General features: G+C 38.2%; 1 protein-coding gene across 7 annotated transcripts in view; it reads left to right on the top strand.

The window, feature by feature from the left end:
• Window positions 1-21,326, top strand: part of TSNAX (translin associated factor X) — a 52,013-nt gene that overhangs the window by 9,666 nt on the left and 21,021 nt on the right. For all 7 annotated transcript variants that reach the window (XR_002823478.1, XR_002823477.1, XM_023728025.1 and 4 more), the window contains one exon: window positions 9,569-9,699. Coding sequence is in view for 5 of the 7 variants with exons in the window: in XM_023728025.1 (XP_023583793.1) it covers window positions 9,569-9,699 (131 nt within the window). In the remaining 2 variants the exon portion in view is untranslated. The remainder of the gene's footprint in view (window positions 1-9,568; window positions 9,700-21,326) is intronic.

Here is a 21,326-nt window from a genome sequence, read left to right as displayed (position 1 = left end):
CTCTCCATTTAGGATGATGTTGGCTGTTGGCTTTGTATAAATGCCCTTAATTATACTGAGGAATTTCCCTTCTATTCCTTTTTTGCTAAGAGTTATTATCATGAATGAGTGTTGGACTTTGTCAAATGCCTTTTCTTTACCAATTGATAAGATCACGTGGTTCTTGTCTTTTGTTTCATTACTGTGATGGATTACATTGATTGTTTTTCCAATGTTGAACCATCCCTGCATACCTGGTATAAATCCCACTTGATCGTGATGAATTATTTTTTTGATATGTTGCTGAATTCTATTGCTAGAATTTTGTTGAAGATTTTTGTGTCAATGTTCATGAGGGATATTGGTCTATAATTTTCTTTTTGTGGTGTCTTTACCTGTTTTGGTATCAGGGTTATGCTGGCTTCATAGAATGAGTTTGGGAGTATTCCATCTTTTTTTATGTTCTGAAATACCTTTAGTAGTAGTGGTGTTAACTCTTCTCTGAAAGTTTGATAGAATTCTCCAGTGAAACCGTCTGGGCCAGGCTTTTTTTTGTTGGGAGTTTTTTAATTACCTTTTCAATCTCTTCTGTTACTAGTTTTTTAAGGTTTTCTACCTCTGTGTTAGTTTAGGTACGTAGTGAGTTTCTAGAAATTTGTCCTAATTTCCTCTAGATTTTCAAATTTGTTAGAGTACATTTTTTCATGGTATTCTGTTACGATTCTTTTAATTTCAGTTGAGTCTGCTGTGATATCAGCCATCTGATTTCTTATACGGGTTATTTGCTTCTTCTCCTGTTTTTCTTTTGTCAGTTCGGCCAGTGGTTTATCGATTTTGTTGATCTTTTCAGAGAACCAGCTTTTGGTCTTATTAACTCTTTCAATTCTGCTCTAATTCTTATTATTTCCTTTCTTCTGGCACCTGAGGTCTTCTTTTGCTGCTGTTTCTACTTGTTTCAGTTGTAGGGTTAATGTTTTGATCATGGCCCTTTCTTCTTTTTGGATGTGTGCATTTATTGCTATAAACTGACCTCTGAGCGCTGCTTTTGCTGTGTCCCAAAGGTTCTGGTAGGATATGTTTTCATTCTCGTTTGATTCAATGAATTTCTTTATTGCATCCTTAATTTTTTCTATAACCCAGTAGTTTTTGAGCAAGGTATTGTTCATTTTCCATGTGTTTGATTTTTTTTCTTTGCTTTTTGTTACTGATTTCTACATTTATGCCTTCATGGTCAGAAAAGATGCTTTGTAATATTTCGATGCTTTGGATTTTGTTAAGGCTTGCTTTATTGCCTAATACGTGGTCTATTCTGGAGACTGTCCCATGTGCATTGGAAAGAAAGTATACTTGGCTGCTGTTGGATGGAGTGTTCGGTATATGTCCATGAGATCAAGTTGGTTGGTTGTAGCATTGAGATCTTCCGTGTGTTTTTGAGCTGCTTTCTGGATGTTCTGTCCTTCACTGAAAGTGGTGTGTTGAAGTCTCCTACTATTATTGTGGAGCTGTCTATTTCTCTTTTCTATGCTGTTAGAGTTTGTTTTATGTATTTTGGAGCCCTGTCATTGGGCGCGTAAATATTTATTATATCATGTTCTCCTGGTGTATTGACTCTTTAATCATTATATAGTGTCCTTCCTTATCCTTTGTGGTGGATTTTACTTTAAAGTCTATTTTGTCAGAGATTAATATTGCCACTCCGGCTCTTTTTGAGTGTTGTTTGCTTGATACAGTTTTTCCCATCCTTTGAGTTTTAGTTTGTGTATTTAAGGTGTGCTTCTTGTAGGCAGTATATAGACAGATCATTTCTTAATCCATTCTGCCACTGTCTGTCTCTTTATTGGTGCATTTAGTCCGTGTATATTCAGCTTAATTATTGATAGGTATGAGTCTAGTGTTGTCATTTTGATGTCTTTTTTGTGTATAGTTGATAGTTTCTTTGTTCCACTTAATTTTCTGTGCTGAGTTGTTTTTATTTATTTTCATTGTTGTTGATTTTGTATTTGTTGAGTCTTTATAATTTTCTTGGTTTTTTTTTTGATGTATAGGATTGTTAGTTTCATTTATGGTTACCTTAATATTTACTCTTATTTTTCTAAGTTTAAACAAGGCTTTTATTTCTTTATATCACCTTGACTTCCTCTCCATGTGAAAAATCTGTGTCTACATTTTTTAGTCCTTTTTTGTTTTAGTGTTGTTATTTTTTAGATATTGACATCTCTGTTTCCCTATTTTCAGTGGTTTAGCTTTGATTTATTTTTGTGACTTCTGTATCTGGGTTGATATCTGGTTGCTCTGTCCTGTGTTCTAGTCTTGCGTTGTTATCTGATGTTACTGATTTTCTAACCAGAGGACTCCCTTAAAATAGTGTTTCTTGTAATGTTGGTTTTGTTTTTGCAAGTTTCCTAAACTTCTGTTTATCTGGAAATGCCCTAATTTTGCCATCATATTTGAGAGACAGTTTTGCTGGATATGTAATTCTTCACTAGCAATTTTTTTCCTTCAAGGCTTTATATATGTCATCCCACTGCCTTCTTGCCTGCATGGTTTCTGCTGAGTAGCCTGAGCTTAGTCTTATTGACTGTGCTTTGTAGATGACTTTTCATTTATTCCTAGCTTCTCTTAAAATTCTCTTTATCTTTGGTTTTGTCAAGTTTGTTTATAATATGTGTTGGTGACTTTCTTTTGAGATCTACCTCATGTGGGATTCAATGAGCATGTTGGATAGATATCCTCTCATCTTTCACAATACCAGGGAAGTTTTCTGCCAACAAATCTTCAAGAATTCTCTATTTTCTGTTATCCCCCCCTTCTGGTACTCCAGTCACTCGTAGGTTATTCCTCTTGATAGAGTTCCACATAATTCTTAGGGTTTCTTCATTTTTTAAAATCCTCTTATCTGAATTTTTCCTCAGGTAAGTTAACGTCAAGTGTTTTATCTGCAGGCTCGCTAATTCTGACTTCCATTGCCTCAGTTGTGCTCCTGTGACTTTCTATTGAGTTGTCTACTTCTGAAATTTTATTGTTAATTTTCTGGATTTCTGTTTGTTGTCTGTGGATTCTTGTAGCTTGTTAAATTCGTCATTATGCTTGTCTCTAATCTTAAGTTTTTCTATTGCTTGGTCTGCATTTATGCTCTTTTCTAATCTTCTTAAGTTTCTTGCTTGGTCTGCATTTTGCCTGATCTTCCTAATCTCTTCAAGAGTTCTGTATATTAATCTTTTGTAGTCTGTCTCTGGTAATTCCAAGAAATTCTGTTCCTCCGGAAAGTTTCTTGATTCCTTATTTTGGGAGCTTGCTGAAGTCATCATGGTCTGCCTCTTTATGTGATTTGATGTTGACTGTTGTCTCTGAGCCATCCATTAGTTATTATATTTATTTATTTTGTTTGTTTACTGTATTCACGCTTCTTGTTTTGTTTTGATATGCCCAAGTAGGCTGCTTGTGTGAGCTAGCTTGATCACTGGCACCCCTAAAGCTCCAGTGTCCTGCCACCAGGTGACCAGACCTGTCACTAAGTGTGTGAGCCCAGGCGTCCACCACTCCTCCTGTGTGGATTCAGTGCAGGTGTCCAGGTAGTCGGCCACCAAGTGTGTGGTATAGGCTCTCACCTACAGTCCTAGTCAGGCATGGGTGATTGGTGTAGGCACAGACATCTGGCTGCAGCAGGGGGATACATGCTGAGCAAGGCAGGGGGCCGACAGCCTTGCCTGAGTGTCCGGGAGGAAAGCGTGTCCCTGAGCGTGTAGGTGGGTGGATTTTGCGGCCAGACTATGAGCACCCAGTGCTGTTGGCTGTAAGGACTGAGGGGTACCTCTTATTCCTGGGCCTCTGTTGCAGGTGGCTAGGTGGCATGGGTGGAGCCACCAGTCCTTAGGCCCTTAGGTGGGTAGGTGAAGACCCTGCTTAATGGGCAGAGCAGTGTCATATGTCACTAACCTGCCACTTCACAGCTGAAACAGTTGGACTTCAGGTATATACCTTGTTGTACTGTGGTAATGAGGGCTATGCTGTTGAAATGGGCCCACAGAAGTCTATGCAGGGGGAAAGGCACTCATAGTCCGTGTACCCCTTATGCCTGTGTCTAGGCAAAGGAGCTGTGCCTACCCTGAGTTCTGGCTTAGGGGAGCCAGCAGATTATTTTTTCTCCGGTTTGTTAACTTGTTCCCTGTCCACAGTGGGAGAATGGCTTAGCACGCGTGATGGGTCCTGCTTCCGGCTCGGGACTCGGCAGTCGCTGAAGCTGTCCCGGACCCAGTGTAGAGCAGACAGCAGGGAGGTAAATAGGAGAGAGGTTTTTCCCAAAGGGGTTTTTTTTGTTTTTTTTTTTAATTTTTTTTATTGTACTTTAGACGAAGGTTTACAGAACAAATAGTTTCTCATTAAACAGTCAGTACACATATTGTTTTATGACATTGGTAAACAACCTCATGCGTGACATGTCAACACACTCCCTTCTCGACTTTGAGGATCTTTTTTTTTTTGGTGAAAATATACATAGCCAATGTTACGCCATTTTGAAAGTTTCTACATGTACAATTCAGTGATATCGATTATTTTCTTCCAGTTGTGCTGCTATTCTCACTATCCTTTTCCAAATTATTCCATCACCATTATCTTCAACCCACTGTCCCCAAAGGGGGGTGTTTTTGATCCACATGGTAGGCCATACCTTTCACTGATTGAGGGCCACTTCTCATTGGTTCTGGACGGCCGAGTAGACTCTGCCGCTTGGTCTCTCCCAGTGTGGAAAATGCCTCCTGAGTGTCGCTGCTTGCATCACCATGCACCACGAGCTCATCCGGCCTGAAGTGCTCAGGCTCCCACCGGGTCAGGTCTGACAACTCCTCGCTGCTTCTGAACCGTCTCTCCCAACCCCTGCCACTGAGTCCGATTCCTCAACTTTGTGTTTGATGTTTGGGGCTCCTAGGTTGTCATATATAATGTATTCACTTGTTTTTTTGGGTCTTTGTTGTAAGAGGGACCACCGGAAGTGTCTGACTACTCTGTCATCTTGGCCCTGCCTCGTCTCTGCTTCTGAAACCATTGCAGCTGCCGCCTCCGTCACCATCGCAGGTTTAGTCAGTCTGGGAGGGTCATAGTGCAAGGCCCCCATGTACAAAGGCTGTTTCCTCTCCTCAGTCTCGAGCATCAGGAAGCCCCATCTGAGCCTCTGTGTTCTAGGATTTTTATCAGTTACTGGACGGGCCCCTCTAGCCAATCCCAGTAAAGGTCAGACTAGGCAGGGGTCTCCCCAGTTAATCCTGGTAAAGATTGGTTACCTGGCTGGGCTTTGGAACAAGAACCAAAAGGCCAAATTGCTTTTTTTCAGTAAGCTGATCCCACGCAACACATAGGGTGTATCTTTTTCCATCCTTTAGATCTATTTGTGTCTAGCTTGAAAGTGGATTTCTTGTCTGTCTTGTGTTTGTATCCCATCTGACAATCTGCCTTTTAATGGGAATGTTTAGATTATTTACATTTAGTGTGATTACTGATGTGGTTGGCTTAACTCTGCCATCTGTTTTCGTCTATTTTGGATTGAGTATTTTTTATGATTCCCTTTTTATTTTTTATTAGCTATACCTTTTTTATTTTTGTAGTGGTTGTTTTACAGTTTAAGTATATATCTTACCACAGTTGACCATTGATTAATATTACAGGTGGTCTTCACTTTGCACAGTACTATGTTAATGAAACTCCTGCATATCAGAACCATGTCTTTGCTTTGCATGGTTCTGTGGTAACAGTTCACAAATCAAGGTCACAGTTTCAATATATACAAGTTTCGCTTAACACAGTACTTTGCAAAGTAAGGGCTTCTTGCGTATCACTTTGTGTATAGTATAAGAACCTTATAATAGTACAGTTTCTTTTCCATTTCTCCTTTATTGTTGTGGCCTTTTAGCTCCTGTTGTAATAGTAGCACATAGTAAGTATACTACTACATTTGTTATAAACTCCACAATAAATTATTATTTTTTATTTTAAACAGTATGGTTTAAAACATAAGAAAAAAAATTCATAGTAGCCACATACTATTTCCGGTGTTATTCATTTCTTTCTGTAGATCCAGATTTCCATCTGGTATCATTTTCCTTTTGCTTAAAGAACTTCCTTTAATACTTTTTATAGTGTCAGTCTGCTGGTGGCGAGTCAGCTATTTCTTGTTCTGTGTGAGCTGTGGATCAAAGAGCCCTGGTGATGCAGTGGTTAAAGCACTCGGCTGCCAACCAAGAGGTTGGTGGTTCGAACTCACTACTGCAACGCAGGAGAAAGATGTGAACGTCTGCTTCTGTAAAGATATACAGCCTTGAAAACCGTATGGGTAGTTTTACTCTGTCCTATAGGGTTGCTATGAGTCGGAATCGAGTAGATGGCAGTGGGTGTCATGGTTTGAATTATGTCCGCCAAAAAATGTGTGTATCAGTTTGGCTGGGCCAGGATTCCCAGAATTGTGTGGAAGGTCTCCATTTTGTGATTGTAATTTTATGTTACAGAGGGTTAGGGTGAGATTGTAACACCACCTCTACCGAGGTCACATCCCTGATCCAGTAATGTAAAGGGAGTTTCCCTGGAGTGTGGCCTGCACCACCTTTTGTCTCTCAAGAGATGAAAGGGAAGCAAGCCGAGAGTGGGGGACCTCATACCATCAAGAAAGCAGCACTGGGAGCAGAGTGTGTCCTTTGGACTGGGGTCCCTGTGCAGAGAAGCTCCTAGTCCAGGGGAACACCGAAGAGAAGAAGGCCAACAGAGAGAAAAAGCCTTCCCCTGGAGCTGATGCCCTGAATTTGGACTTTTAGCCTACGTTGACTGTGAGGAAATAAACTTCTCTTCATTAAAACCATCCACTTGTGGTATTTCTGTTATAGCAGCACTAGATAACTGAGACAGTGGGTTTGGGGTTTTTTTTTTTTTTTTTTTGGCTTTTGTGAGTTATGGGCATTGCTCTGCCTGCTAACTTTGGGCAGTTCTTTTTCCATCTTGGGGTTATCTTCTTACATGACTGCACTGATTAACACTCAGCTGAAGACTTGAGTGGGAGAGACCTTCTGCAGATCTCTGGAGCTCTTTCTGTTTGTTCTACTTTCTCCTCTTTATGTCTGTTCAAGTCCTTTGCCCATTTTATGATTGGGTTATTTGTCTTTTTCTTGTTAAGTTTTCAGAGATTTATATATTTTCTGGTTATTAGGTTCTTGTCAGATATATGGTTTCCAAAGATACTCTCCCAGTCGGTAGTTTGTTTTTTCACTTTTTTGGTAAGGTCTTTTAATGAATAAAAGTTTTTCATTTTTATGAGGTCCCATTTATTTATTTTGTCTTTTGTGTTTGTGCTTTTGTTGTTTTATTAGGTAATCTATTGTTAAAACCAAGGCCCAACGGTGTTGTCCCTGCATTTTCTTCTAAGAGTTTTATGGTTTTAGTGTGCACATTTAGGTCCTTAATCTATTTTGTATTTGTTTTTGTGTATGGTGTGAGGCATGGATCCTGTTTCATTTCTCTGTATGTGGAAATTCAGTTTTCACAGTACCATTTATTGAAGAGTCTCTTCCCCCATCGAATGGAGTTAGCACTCTTGTCGAAAATCCATTGACCATAGATGTGTGAATTTATTTCAGGACTCAGTTCTATTCCATTGGTTTATGTGTATGTTGTTATACCAGTAGTAGGCTGTTTTTGTTAGTGTAGCTGTGTAATATGTTTTAGAATCAGGAAATGTGAGTCCTACTTTGTTCTTTTTCAGCATTGCTTTAGCCTGTTTGGGTCCTCTTGCCATTCCACATAAAGTTGAGGATTGTTTTTTCTATTTTCTGTAAAGAAGACTGTTGGAATTTTGATAGGGATTGCGTTGAATCTGTAGATCACTTTGGGTAGTATTGACATCTTAACAATATTAGACATTTTCTAACACAAGAACACAGACGTTTTTCCATTTATTTAAGTCTTCTTTAATCTCTTTCAGGAGTGTTTTATAATTTTCATTGTATAAAACCTTCACGTCTCTGATTGGATTTATTCCTAGGTATTTTGTTTTCTTAGATGCTATTGTAATTGGAATTGTTACCCTAATTTCCCTTCCAGATTTCTTGCTGGTGTATAGAAACCCAACTAATTTTTGTTTGTTGACCTTGTACCCTGCAACTTTGCTAAATTCCTCTGTTAGCTCTAGAAGTTTTTTTGCAGGCTCTTTGGGATTTTCTACATATAGGATCATGTCATTCATGAATAGAGATAATTTTACTTCTTCTTTTCCAATCTGGATATCTTTTCTTTCTTTTTCTTGTCTTATTGCTGTTGGCTAGGACTTCTAATACAATATTGAATAAAAGTGCTGAGTGTCGGCTCCCTTTTCTTGTTCCTGATTTCAAGGGGGAAGCTCTCAGTCTTTCTTTATGAAGTATAATGTTGGCTTTTGGCTCTTATATGCCCTCTATCATATTGAGAAATTTCCCTTTGATTCCAATCTTCTTTAGGGTTTTCATCAAGAAAGGGTGTTTGATTTTATAAGATGCTTTTTCTGTATCTATAGAGATGTTCATGTGGTTCTTTTCCTTTGTTCTGTTGATGTGGTGTTTTACATTGATTGATTTTGTAATGTTGAACCATCCCTGCATTACCGGAATAAATGTCACGTGGTCATGGTGTATGACCCTTAATATACTCTTGGATTCTGTTCACTAGTATTTTGTTGAGGATTTTTGCATCTATGTTCATAAGAGATATTGGCCTGTAGTTTTCTTTTCTTGTGGTTTCTTTTTCTTGTTTTGGTATCAGGGTTATGTTTCTTCATAGAAGGAATTAGGAAATATTCCTTCCTTCTCTGTCGTTTGGAAGAGTTTAAATAGTATTGGCATATATTGTACTCTAAGTGTTTGGTAGAATTCCCCGGTAAAGCCACCTGTTCCAAGATTTTTTTGTTGGGAAGTTTTTGGTCACTAATGTGATCTCTTCACTTGTTCTGGGCCTGTTGAAACTTTCTATTTTCTCTAGAGTCTTTTTGGATAGGTTTATGCTTCTAAGAATTTGCGCATTTCATCTAGGTTATCTGATTTGTTGCTGTACAGTTGTTTATAATATTCTGTCATAATTCTCTTTATTTCTATTGGGTCAGTTGTCATGTTCTCTCTTTCATTTTTTATTTTGGCTATTTGCATCTTTTGTTTGTCATTCTAGCTAAAGGTTTGTCAACATTTATTGATCTTTTCAAAGAACCATTGATGAAAACAATCTTTTTTTTTTTTTTAACAGCCCTTTTTTCTTTGTAATTGTTTAAGGCAGGAAGATAAATCCAGGCCATGTTACTCCATCCTGACTGAAAGCAGAAGTCTCCAGATGTCATCTTTGATGCACATATTTTTTCTATAGTTGTGATCATGTTATACTTAAAATTTTACGTACGTCTTTTTTTTACTTAATACCATGTTACAGTATTTTCCATGTTTTTACATGCTCTTGATAAATATAATTTTAGTTTTGAGTATGCAAATACATGCAGTATTTATTTAGTTCAGTGTTTATTTATATTTTGGTTATTTCAATTTTATAACTATCACAGCATCTATTCTGAAAACTCCTAATATCTTAATTGTAGTGCTCCTGATATGGAAGAAATATTGACTGAATCCGAAATTAAGTTGGATGGTGTCAGACAAAAGATATTGCAGGTAGCCCAAGAGCTATCAGGAGAAGACATGCATCAATTCCATCGAGCCATTACTATAGGTAAGTCTAGATTTGCTTCACTGGTAACATTTTTTAAATAGTGCGCTATACAGTCTGTGAGTCGGTTGCATGAATTTTATTTACACTTGGTGCAATAATATATAGCCTATTAGATTTGAAAAATTGGAAATTTTGAGTAGTAATATAAAGGCAATCCAAAATATTTAATTGGCTTTATAAGTGTGTAGTAATAATCATTGTTCAGTTTTAATGAAGTACTTGAGAAAACTGACTTAATAGAATGAATTTTATTCTGGAATGGGTAGGGTGCATTCATTACTGGTGGCTATAAGTTTCATTTTCAGTAGGTTCATGAAAGACAGCCTGTCACTTAGCCAGGTGACTCAAATATCTTATAGTATCACTCCATACATGGGGGTTTTAGGATAGTAGTGTATTTTATATATTCATTTAAAAAGGTTCAGGCTGTCCTCTATGTTTATGAGCATCACTTGTTTTCAAATTTATTGAATAAATGTTTAAAGCACTTGGTTCTTTTCTTCATCCTTTTCTTGAGGTGAGCTACACTGACAAGAGAGATATTATTTAGACTTATCCTAAGATTGCAGAAAGACAAAGTCAAAGCTTGATTCATACTTAGGAAATGTGGGAAAGTTCTGTCTTCATTTCTATCAAATAGCTAATGCTACTGAGCTCAGGTCAGTTTAACACTGGGAAATGAGTTCATTTGGTATCTCCTCAATATGTATGTCCAATTTTATTCTAAACATTTATAATTTCAGCAGTATGTTTTTCAGAAATATCAAACTGTAGTATGTTAAAATGTCTTTTAATATGAGTGAGAGAAAGTATCTGAATAGTTCATTTAAAGCTGGGGCTGTGTTACTGGAAACTGAAGTGATAACTCAGACAGTTCTGTAAGGAGTCATTATAGCATATTCCCAAAGGAGATACTTTCTCATCATCATAATTTATTAGTTATTGTCAGGAGTTTATTTGATTTTTAAAGAATAACATGTATAATAAAAATGATTTAATAAATTCAATTTGTGTTGTCAAATGGCACAACCTCAAATATGACAAATTCGGCAGAATCGGAAGAGAAGGTCAGAATATTGATGGGAAGAAAGGCTGGATGAAAGCTAAAGCAATTAAGCACCTAGAAGAAAACACAAAGGAATATCTTCATTATCTTGTGGTGAGAGAGATTTCTTTAAAAGGACACAAAAAAAGCATTAATTGTTAAAGAAAAATTGACCAACTGACTTCTGTTAAAATTAAATTCTGTTTATCAAAAGACATCATTAAGAAAGCGGATAGGCAAGCTGAATTCTGAGAAAAGACCTTTAAGTACATATATTGGATACAAGATTCATATCTAGAATATGTAAAGAACTTATACACATCTACGAGAAGATAAGTAATTTTAAAAATGGACAAAAAACTTGAAGAGGGACCTCAACAAAACAGGATATCCAAGTGACCAACAAGCATATATACGAAAAGGTATTCAACATCGTTATTCACTTGTGTTGTTGTTAGTTGCCATTGAATTTATTCCAACTTATAGCGAGCCTGTGTGTACAAAGTAGAACTGCTCCATAGGATTTTCAGATCTGTGAGCTTTCAGAAGCAAATTGCCAGGCCTGTCTCCTGAGGCACGTCTGGGTGAGTTCAAACAGCCAACTTTTCAGCTAGAAATTTAAAGCTTAACCATTGTGCCACCCAGAGTAATGCAAAGTAAAACTACAATGAGATACCATTCACACCCACTGGCATGGCTAAATTGTAAAGATTGACAATACCGTTTTAATAACCTACTTAGCAATATTTACTTCAGCTAAACATATGTCTGCTCTATGGCCTTCCCTTTTCAGGTATCTACCCAAAGGAAGTGAGTCCACTAAAAGACATGTGCAAGAAAGTTTATAGCAGCTAGTGTTATATAATATTTTAAACCTAAAAAATACCCGAATGTCCATCAACAGGAGAATGGATAAATAAATCATGGTATAGCTGTATATTTTGATGGCACGCAAGAAAAACAACGTAGTTGTACAATAGAATATTAGGTAGCAATAAATGAACATACACAGCAGCAAATTAAATCTCACAGACATTATGGTGGGCAAAATAAGCAGACACGGAAGAGTATGTACTGTGGAATTTCATAGATGTGAAGTTCAAGAACAGGCAAAACTTAACTAGGGAAATAAAAGGATAGTGGTTACCTAAGGGTGGAGGTTGGGACAGGTGTTATTGATTGGGAAGAGGCGTGAGGGAACCTTCTGGGATGACAGAAATATTTCATATTTATATTTTAGTCTGGATAGAGATACACGTAAAATTAATTGAGCTGTATACTCGTCTGTCAGTTTGTCATACTGTGGTGGCTTGCTTGTTGCTGTGATGCTGGAAGCTATGTCACCGGTGTTCAGATACCAGCAGGGTCACCCTTGATGGACAGGTTTCAGCTGAGCTTCCAGGCTCAGACAGACAGGAAAGAAGGACATGGCGATCTACTTCTAAAAAAATTGCCTAGTGAAAACCTTATGAATAGCAGCAGAACATTGTCTGAGATAGTGGTGGAAGATGAGCCGCTTAGGTTGGAAGGCACTAGGAATACGACTGGGGAGGAGCTACCTCCTCAAAGTGGAGTTGACCTTAATGACGTGGATGGAGTTAAGCTTTCAGGACCTTCATTTGATGATGTGGCATGACTCAAAATGAGAAGAAACAGCTGCAAACATCCATTAATAATGGGAAAGTGGAATGTACAAAGTTTGAATCTAGGAAAATTGTAAGTTGTCAGAAATGGAAAGGAATGCTTGAATTGAAGATAGATATCCTAGGCATTAGTATGCTGAAGTGGACTGGTTTTGGCCATTTTAAATCAGACAGTCATATGGTCTGCTATGTTGTGAATGGCAGATTGAAGAGGAACTGTGTCACATTCTTCAAAAAACATTTCAAGATCTATTCTGAAGTACAGTGCTGTCAGTGATAGAATAATATCCATACGCCTGCAAGGAAGACCAGTTAATACAAGTATTATTCAAATTTACACACCAACCATTAATGCCAAAGATGAGGAGATTGAAGATTTTCACCAACTTCTGCAATCTGAAATTGATCAAACATGCAGTCAAGATCGCATCAGTAATGATTAATGATTGGAATTGGAAAGTTGGAAACGAAGAAGGATTCGTAGTTGGAAAATATGGCCTTGGTGATAGAGATGTTGCTGGAGATTGGATGATAGAATTTTGCAAGACCAACGACTTCTTCATTGCAAATACCTGTTTTCAACAACATAAATGGCGGCTATACATGTGACCTCACCAGATGGAATACACAGGAATCAAATTGACTACATCTGTAGAAAGAGACAATGGAGAAGCTCAGTATTATCAGTCAGAACAAGGCCAGGGGGCACCTGTGGAACAGACCATCAGTTGCTCCTGTGCAACTTAAGTTTGAAGCGGAAGAAAATTAAAACAAGTCCATGAGAGTCAAAGTGCAACCTTGAGTATATCCCACTTGAATTTAGAGATCATCTCAGGAATACATTCGATATAATGAACACTAATGATCAAAGACCAGATGAGTGTCAGGATGACATCAAAGGCATCATACATGAAGAAAGCAAAAGGCCATTAAAAACACAGGAAAGAAAGAAAAGACCAAAATGAATGTCAGAAGAGACTCTGAAACTTGCTCTTGAGCATCGAGTAGCTAAAGCAAAAGGAAGAAATGATGACGTAAAAGAGCTGAACAGAAAATTTCAAAGTGTGGCTTGAGAAGACAAAGTAATATAATCAAATGTGCAAAAACCTGGAGTTAAACCAAAAGGGAAGAACACGCTTGGCATTTCTCAAGCTGAAAGAACAGAAAAAAAATTCAAGCCTGGAGATGCAGTATCTTAGGATTCTATGGGCAAAATATTGAACAACACAGGAAGCATTTAAAGAAGATGTAAGGAATACACAGAGTCACTGTACCAAAAAGAGTTGATCGATGTGCAGCCATTTCAGGAGGTAGCATATAATCAAGAACAAATAGTGTTACTGCAGTGGCGGGTCTGAGCCGCCTGCCGCAGAAGCCAGTACTGAGATGGGTGAAGTGACCAGCAAGAGTGTTTTATTGTATATTGATACACAGGAAACAGGGGAATGAGCTCCCCCAGAAGACCTGTCTCCCCCACTGGAGACTGTCTGAAAGTTTTTATACAGACAGGATTATAGTTTCTCTTCCGGTGGTCACATTCTGCATGCCCCAGATGATCTAACTTCTTACTGGCAATCCTTGAAGGTCATCTGGCACCAGTAGTCACGATTGTCACGTAGCAGATGAGTTAATCCTAGTCCTTGAGGGTTATCAATTTGTTCTGCCACCCTCCAAGGACAAACTTTAGTTAATCTTACTGGAATAGGAGGAGGGAGAAAGAATAACGAAAGAGAAAATATGAGGAAAAGCAGGGGCTAGTAATGGTGGGAAGTGATGGTGGTAACTGGGGGCCAGTCAGAGGATTTTATCGGGACAGGGTCAGGGTCCGAAGAATCACTAGAATGTTAGCTCCCCCTTTGAGGTGTTGACATGTTGGCCTTCTGAAGCCATCCTGGTTTTGGCTATAAGATGAGCACTTGTTCTACCTCTCAGAGAAACTTCGGTTAAACTTAAACTTTAAAATCATGGGAAAGCAAGAGGGAGGATAGGAGGAGAATAAATCAAAATCACAGGAGCATGCAAAAGTGAACTATGTAAGCTAGGCATTAACAATACCAAAATACCCAGAAAGCTAGGCCTGTACTGCTGGTAATAAACAATAAATGTGAAATTTCCATAAAGACCCTTTCAGAAGTCCAAGCTGCACTGAAGGCATTGGTGGAAAACAAGTCTCAAGGAATTGTCAAAATACCAATTGAGACGTTTCAGCAAATGGATACCATGCTGGAAGCGCTCACTCGTCTATGCCAAGAAATTTGGAAGACAGCCACCTGGACAACCTGACTCGAAGAGATCCACATTTGTGCCCATTCCAAAGAAGGATCCAACAAAATGCGGAAGTTATCAAACAATATCGTTAATATCACACGCAAGTAAAATTTTGCTGAAGATAAATCAGAAGCGGTTGCAGCAGTACATCGACAGGGAACTGCCAGAAATTCAGTGAAAATTTAGAAGAGGATGTGGAACAAGGGATATCATTCTTGATGTCAGATGGATCTTGGCTGAAAGCAGAGGATACCGGAAAGATGTGTACCTGAAAGGCATTTGTGTGAATCATGACAAATTATGGATAACGTTGCAACAAATGGGAATTCCAGAACACTTAATTGTGCTTATGCAGAACCTGTACATAGACCAATAGGCAGTTGTTTGAACAGAACAAGGGGATACTGCGTAGTGTAAAGTCAGGAAAGGTGTGTGTCAGGGTTGTAGCCTTTCACCATACTTTATCTGTATGCCGAGCAAATAATCCAAGAAGCTGGACTATATGAAGAAGAACATGGCATCAGGATTGGAGGAAGCCTCATCAACAACCTACAGTATGCAGATGACACAACCTTGCTTGCTGGAAGTGAAGAGGACTTGAAGCACTTACCGATGAAGATCAAAGACCACAGCCTTCAGTATGGATTAGACCTCAACCTAAAGAAAACTAAAATCCTCACAACTGGCTTAATAAGCAACATCATGATAAATGGAGAAAATTTTGGAGTTGTCAAGGATTTTATTGTACTTGGGCCCACAGTCAGTGCCCATGGAAGCAAAAGTCAAGAAATCAAATGACATACTGCATTGGGCAGATCTGCAGCAAAAGACTCTTCAAAGTGTTAGAAAGCAAAGACGTCACTTTGAGGACTAAGGTGTGCCTGACCCAAGCCATGATATTTTCAGTCACTTCAATATGCATGTGAAAGCTGGACAATGAATAAAGAAGACTGAAGAAGAATTGATGCCGTTGAATTATAGTGTTGGTGAAGAGTATCAAGTATACTGTGGACTGCCAGAAGAAGGAACAAATCTGTTTTGAAAGAAGTGCAGCCAGAATATTCTTTTAGAAGAGAGGATGGTGAGACTTTGTCTCACATACTTTGGACATGTTATCAGGAGGTACCAGTTCCTGGAGAAGGACGTCATGCTTGGTAAAGTAGAGGATCAGAGAAAAAGAGGAAACCCTCAATGAAGTGGGTTGACACAGTGGCTGCAACAGTGAGCTCAAACATAGCAAAGATTGTGAGGATGGTGTAGGACCGGACAGTGTTTCGTTCTTTTGTACATAGGGTTACTATGAGTTGAAACCGACTTGACAGCACCTAACAACAGCACTTTTAGTGTACATAAATTATAATTCATTTTTCTACAGAAGTCACTGTTGACTGATGAATTCTTAGGTCCTTTTTCCAGAGCAGTTCTTTGTATCAGGAGAACACATCAATAATAATTTTATTCATGGCGGTGCTATGGTGAAAATGTGTCACTCCTAGTGAAAAGTTGTGTCATTCTTATTAATGATGCCTCTGTGAAAACGCCCTTAGTGAGATTTCTCTTGAGTACTTTCATTCCTAGTTGGTTGGCAGGTTAGATAATGTTAGTGGCAACTTCTACCTTCTATTTGATCTCTTGAAATTTTTTATAATCCTCTTTCAGTGGAGGTAGAATGAGGAGGAGGTAAGCTGGGGCATCGAGCACACTCAACTCTGTCAGCTTTCAGGGCTGGTTGTCATACATAAGTGGCATCTCCAGTTGCAGGTATGTTATAGATCTTCTCACTGATATAGATCAGGAGCAGTAGTATTTTTCAGTTGTTTGTACATGAGTATTATACTGCCATAAAGGGGCTCAATGAATTATTATTATTATTGCTGCCTTCTCTGTAGAGAAGATAGATCCATAGCAGGAACATATTTCAGACACAGTGATCCTGCTATATATGAATATGCATGCATGGATACTCTTGAGGGCTGCTAGGTAGGGTGGGGTGGGGAGTTGATTGTCGGGGAGCAAGTTGGGTTTCTCAAGTTTCTAGAAAGTCCTTGATCTAAGGAAGCAGTACAGTCTAAATGTCTTACTGTATGAGTGTAAACAAAAATCCTGTTCTGTGGCTGCTTCTAAGTATCCTATTAATTTGTATAATTGCATTAAGTATTTGAGTAACTTCCATAAACTTTTATCATTTTTCCATTACATCGTCCAGTAAGCTCATCTTGTAAAAATTTATGGCAGTGTAATAAATGTAATAAAAATTGGCCAGAATAGCCTTCACTTTTTACTTCAATTCATGCATAAAACTTTTATATTTTCCTCACAGTGTTGGTACTCCAGCTATGAAAAGTGATTCCGTTTTTCATGTTTAAAGTTCTCAATTCCTTATTAGATCATGGGTTAACTCACCTAATCATTTGCCATCAAGTCTTGTGTGATTTATGGCGACCTTATGTGTGTCAGAGTAGAACTATGCTCTATAGGGTTTTCATGGCCCATTTTTCAGAAGTAGATCACCAGGCCTTTCTTCTGAAGTGCCCCTGGGTGGACTCAAACCTCCAAACTTTTGGTTAACAGTTGAGCACGTTAACTGCTTGCACCACCCAGGGACTCCTAGTTCATGGTTATTGTTGTTACCTGTCTTCAAGTTAGCCCTGACTCATGGCGATGCTATGCTCAATAGAACAAAATGCTGCCCAGTCCTGTGCCATACCCATAATCAGTCGCAAATCAGACGATTGTGATCCATAGAGTTTTCATTCGTTGATTTTCAGAAGTAGATTTTCAGGCTGTTCTTCCTAGTGCATCTTAGTCTGGAAGCTCTGCTGAAATCTATTCAGCATCATAACCGCATGCAAGCCTCCACTGACAGACAGCTGGTGGCAGCATATGAGGTGCATTGACCCTGAATTGAGCCTTGGTCTCCCACATGGAAGGCAAGAGTTCTATCACTGAAGCACCAGTGTCCCCAGCTCACGATTGTTGTTAGTTGCCAGTGAGTTGATTCTGACTCATAGTGACCTCATGTTTGCAGAGTAGAACTGCTCCACAGGGTTTTCAAGGCTGTGATCTTTCAGAAGCAGACCACTATGCCTGTCTTCCGAGGAGCCTGTGAGTGAGTTCAAAATGCCAGCCTTTCGGCTAGTAGTGGAGCGCTTAGCCATTTTTGCCACTCTGGGACTCAGTTCATGGTTATTGTTGTGTGCCGTCTAGTGAATTCCAACTCACAGTGACCCTAGAGGACAGAGTAGAACTGCCGACCTTTCGGTTAGCAGCCTGAGCTCTCAACCACTGCACCATAAAGTTCCCCAGATATCTTGTGGGACATTTTAGATTGCTGAATTTGGCCCAGTAGCTCTGTTTTTTATGTCCTTTGTTTGTTCCTCAATGAGTGAAGTATAAGGAAAGAGCTTAGATAAGGGAAAGGGCCTTAAAGATAATAATAGTAAACCTAAGAAGTTGCACATTGGCTTTTAGAACAAAAGAGAGAAATGGAGGGAAAAAATGCAAAAAGGACATTTTGTAGAGTTAGTGGAGTGTTTCTTAAATCAGGAAAGAAGTGATGCCCTCTTGGAAGGTCTTGATAAATGTCAGTAAAATGGAAGCGATCTTCATATTTTCCCACTTCACTATATTATTTAGGATTATTAAAAGCATCATAGTCTGTTTTAGGACTTTATGATTTGTGTGTTTTCTTTAAAAGTTACCTACTCATGGATTAAAGTTAAGGATCCCCCATATTCTTACTTTTCCATAAGAAGTCTTTAAAATGAAATGAGGTTTCTTAAATTGAAGCAATAAAGATTTTTTTTTTTGTCTTCAAAGGTAAAACTGTCAAAGATGTTTCTGGACTTAAATATTTGCTGACAGATATTTTATTTGATAAAATAAGATTATTTATAATTAGAGTAGGGTTAACAATATGATGCTTATGAATAGCTTGCTGCTTGTAATTGTTAAATGCTTGTTTTGGTGTTGTTCCAAATAGTTGTTCTTTTGACTTGAAGATAAAACAATTCTGGCATTGAACTAAAGGAGTTCTGTGCTTTTCCTCATTAAGAATAGTGCTAATGGCACGCAGAGCATTTCCCTAAGGGATACTTATGTGAGCTCAAACATTGAGTATCCTACTAATAACTGAACAACAACAAAAAGTTATGTCTGTTTTCTACACATTTCTTATCAGTGCACATTACAGATTGTCACAGGGGATGGTGAAATGAATAATTAGTTGCTTGAAATAAGTAACTTAGTAAAACTTTTTGTGCCCTTTTATGTTTTTTTCTTGTGCAAAAAAATTAACAGTTGTGGGGGGTGGTGGTAGGAAGAGCTGTATTCTCCTGTCCTCCACCTCAAATAAAAAAATATTTCTAAGAATAATTATTCCTACTTTAGTTTATATTCTTGTGATAATGATAAAAATCGTCATTATTTTTTGAGATATTTTGGTGTACAAAACTAAGTCCAAACCCTAATTGATATTTTAATTCTCTTATCAAAAAAATATGGGTGTTTGGGGCCATTTGAAGATATTTTTAAGTCACTGTTCTTTATATTCATGACCTCATTTGATATTTGCAGTATCCCCACAACCCAGTAACAACTGTAGAGTCGAGTCCCTGGGTGGTGCAAATGGTTAACATGCTTAGCTGCTAACCAGAAGGTTTGGTGGTTTCCAGAGGTGCCTCAGAAAAAAAGTCCTGATGATCAACTTCTGAAAACCCAGCCATTGAAAACCCTTTGGAGTACAGTTGTACTCTGACACACATGGGGTCGCAGTATCGCTAGGTCAGAGATATTAATTTAGGCTCACGAGGCTAAGCAACAAGCCCAAGGTCATAAACAAATGTGCGGTAGAGCCATTATGCAAGATTGAGTTTTGAACCTGTTGTGTGCGTAGAGTCGATTCCAACTCAGTGACTACAGGACAGGGTAGAACTGCACCATAGGTTTTCCTAGGCTATAATCTTTTCTTTTTTTTTTTAATTTTGTTGTTGTTGTTGAGAATATACACAGCAAAACATAAACCAATTTAACTATTTCTACATGTACAATTCATTGATACTGATTGCATTCTTTGAGTTGTACATCCATTGTCACCCTCGTTTTTTAAGTTGTTCCTTCTCTATTAATGTAAACTCACTGCCCCCTGAGGCTCCTGTATAGTCTTTTGAGTTAGTGTTGTCACTTTGATCCCATATAGATAGTTTTTAAAAGAACATAATGCTCAAGGCAGACATTTTTTACTAGTTAGCTAGACTATTGTTTCGTTTTAAGAAGTCTTCAAGGGATATTTTTGGTTTAAGGTTTAAAGATTACCTCAGGGCAGTAGTTTCAGGGGTCATCCTGCCTCCATGGCTCCAGAAAGCCTGGAGTCCATGAGAGTTTGAAATTGTGTTCTGCATTTCCCCCTTTGGATCAGGATTCTTCTTTAGAATCTTTGATTAAAATGTTCAGTAATGGTCTTAGCTGTAATCTTTACAGGAGTAGATTACCACGTCTTTTCTCCCTTGGAGTGGCTGTTGGGTTCAAACTGCCAACCTTTCCGTTAGCAGCTGAGTGCTTAATCATTGCTCCATCAAGCCTCCTTGTTTAGAACCTAACCCCCGGTGAAGGCTTTTTTTTTTCTCACCATCCCTCCAACAGAGGGATTAATATAGATTAAGGTTTTCCTTAACAAACCCAGCACACATTGTTGCTTTTGACTGCTTTTTTCCTTATAGTACTTAACACCTTCTAACATACTATGTAATGTCTCTATGTACTATGTTTCTTGTATTGTCTCTCTCATCTGTACTATAACGGGGACTCTAGAAGTCCTTACAAAGGTTTTTTTTTTGTTGTTGTTCTTCACTTACGTCTCCCAGACAGTTAATAGGTGCTCAATAAATGTTTGTTGAATGAAGAGCAAGACTACTTTAAAAGAGTTCCCTTTTTTTATTCAAACATATTCTCTTATCTGATGGTTTGTTTCTAGTTTTTATTTTATTTTATAGTTTTTGTTGTTCTTTCCAAAAGAAAGCATGTTTTCAGGGGCTATTAATATTTAAAAGCAGGAGTAGGATCAGTATAAATTTTTAGGTAAATTCTAAAGCTTGATATAGCATTTCATAGTACAGAGAAATTTGGTATAGGCTCAGCATATTAGCAAAACTGAAAGTGCTTACTGAAAAAATGAACTAGGATATGAAGATCTGTAAATCTTTGGAATTACAGGAAAAAATCAGCAAAGAAAGATAAAGCTAAAAATTAATCTGTTTATGAGAAAGATTAGAAGTTTCAAAGATGTTGGTTCATTAAGGTAAAGCTAATTGCTGAAACAAATTAATAAACTGTGAAATCTCAGAGGCTTAACAAGATAGAAATTGTTTCTTTCTCACTTGGAGTCCAGTGTTTGTGGTGGTGTCATGCGTGTGCTCTGTCTCACTTAGTCATTCAGGGATTGTGCCCGTGGGGGACTGCTGTTATTATTGCATGGTTTCCAAAATCATCCAGAGCATTAATACTGTGGAAAACAGCAGAGTGGAGGATGGTACCAGAAATTTTTACAGGCCAGCCCTAGAAGTAGCATAGATTACTTCTGCCCACATGGCCACACCTAACTGCAAGGCAGAATGGGATATATGGTCTCTGTATGTGTCAGGGAGGAAAACAAAATTGGTTTGAGGAATAGTTAA

Source organism: Trichechus manatus, unplaced genomic scaffold (genome assembly GCF_000243295.1).
Source record: "Trichechus manatus latirostris isolate Lorelei unplaced genomic scaffold, TriManLat1.0 scaffold00021, whole genome shotgun sequence".
Taxonomy (NCBI): domain Eukaryota; kingdom Metazoa; phylum Chordata; class Mammalia; order Sirenia; family Trichechidae; genus Trichechus; species Trichechus manatus.
Note: the sequence above shows the minus strand (reverse complement) of the source record. Positions and strands in the feature narration are given on the sequence as shown.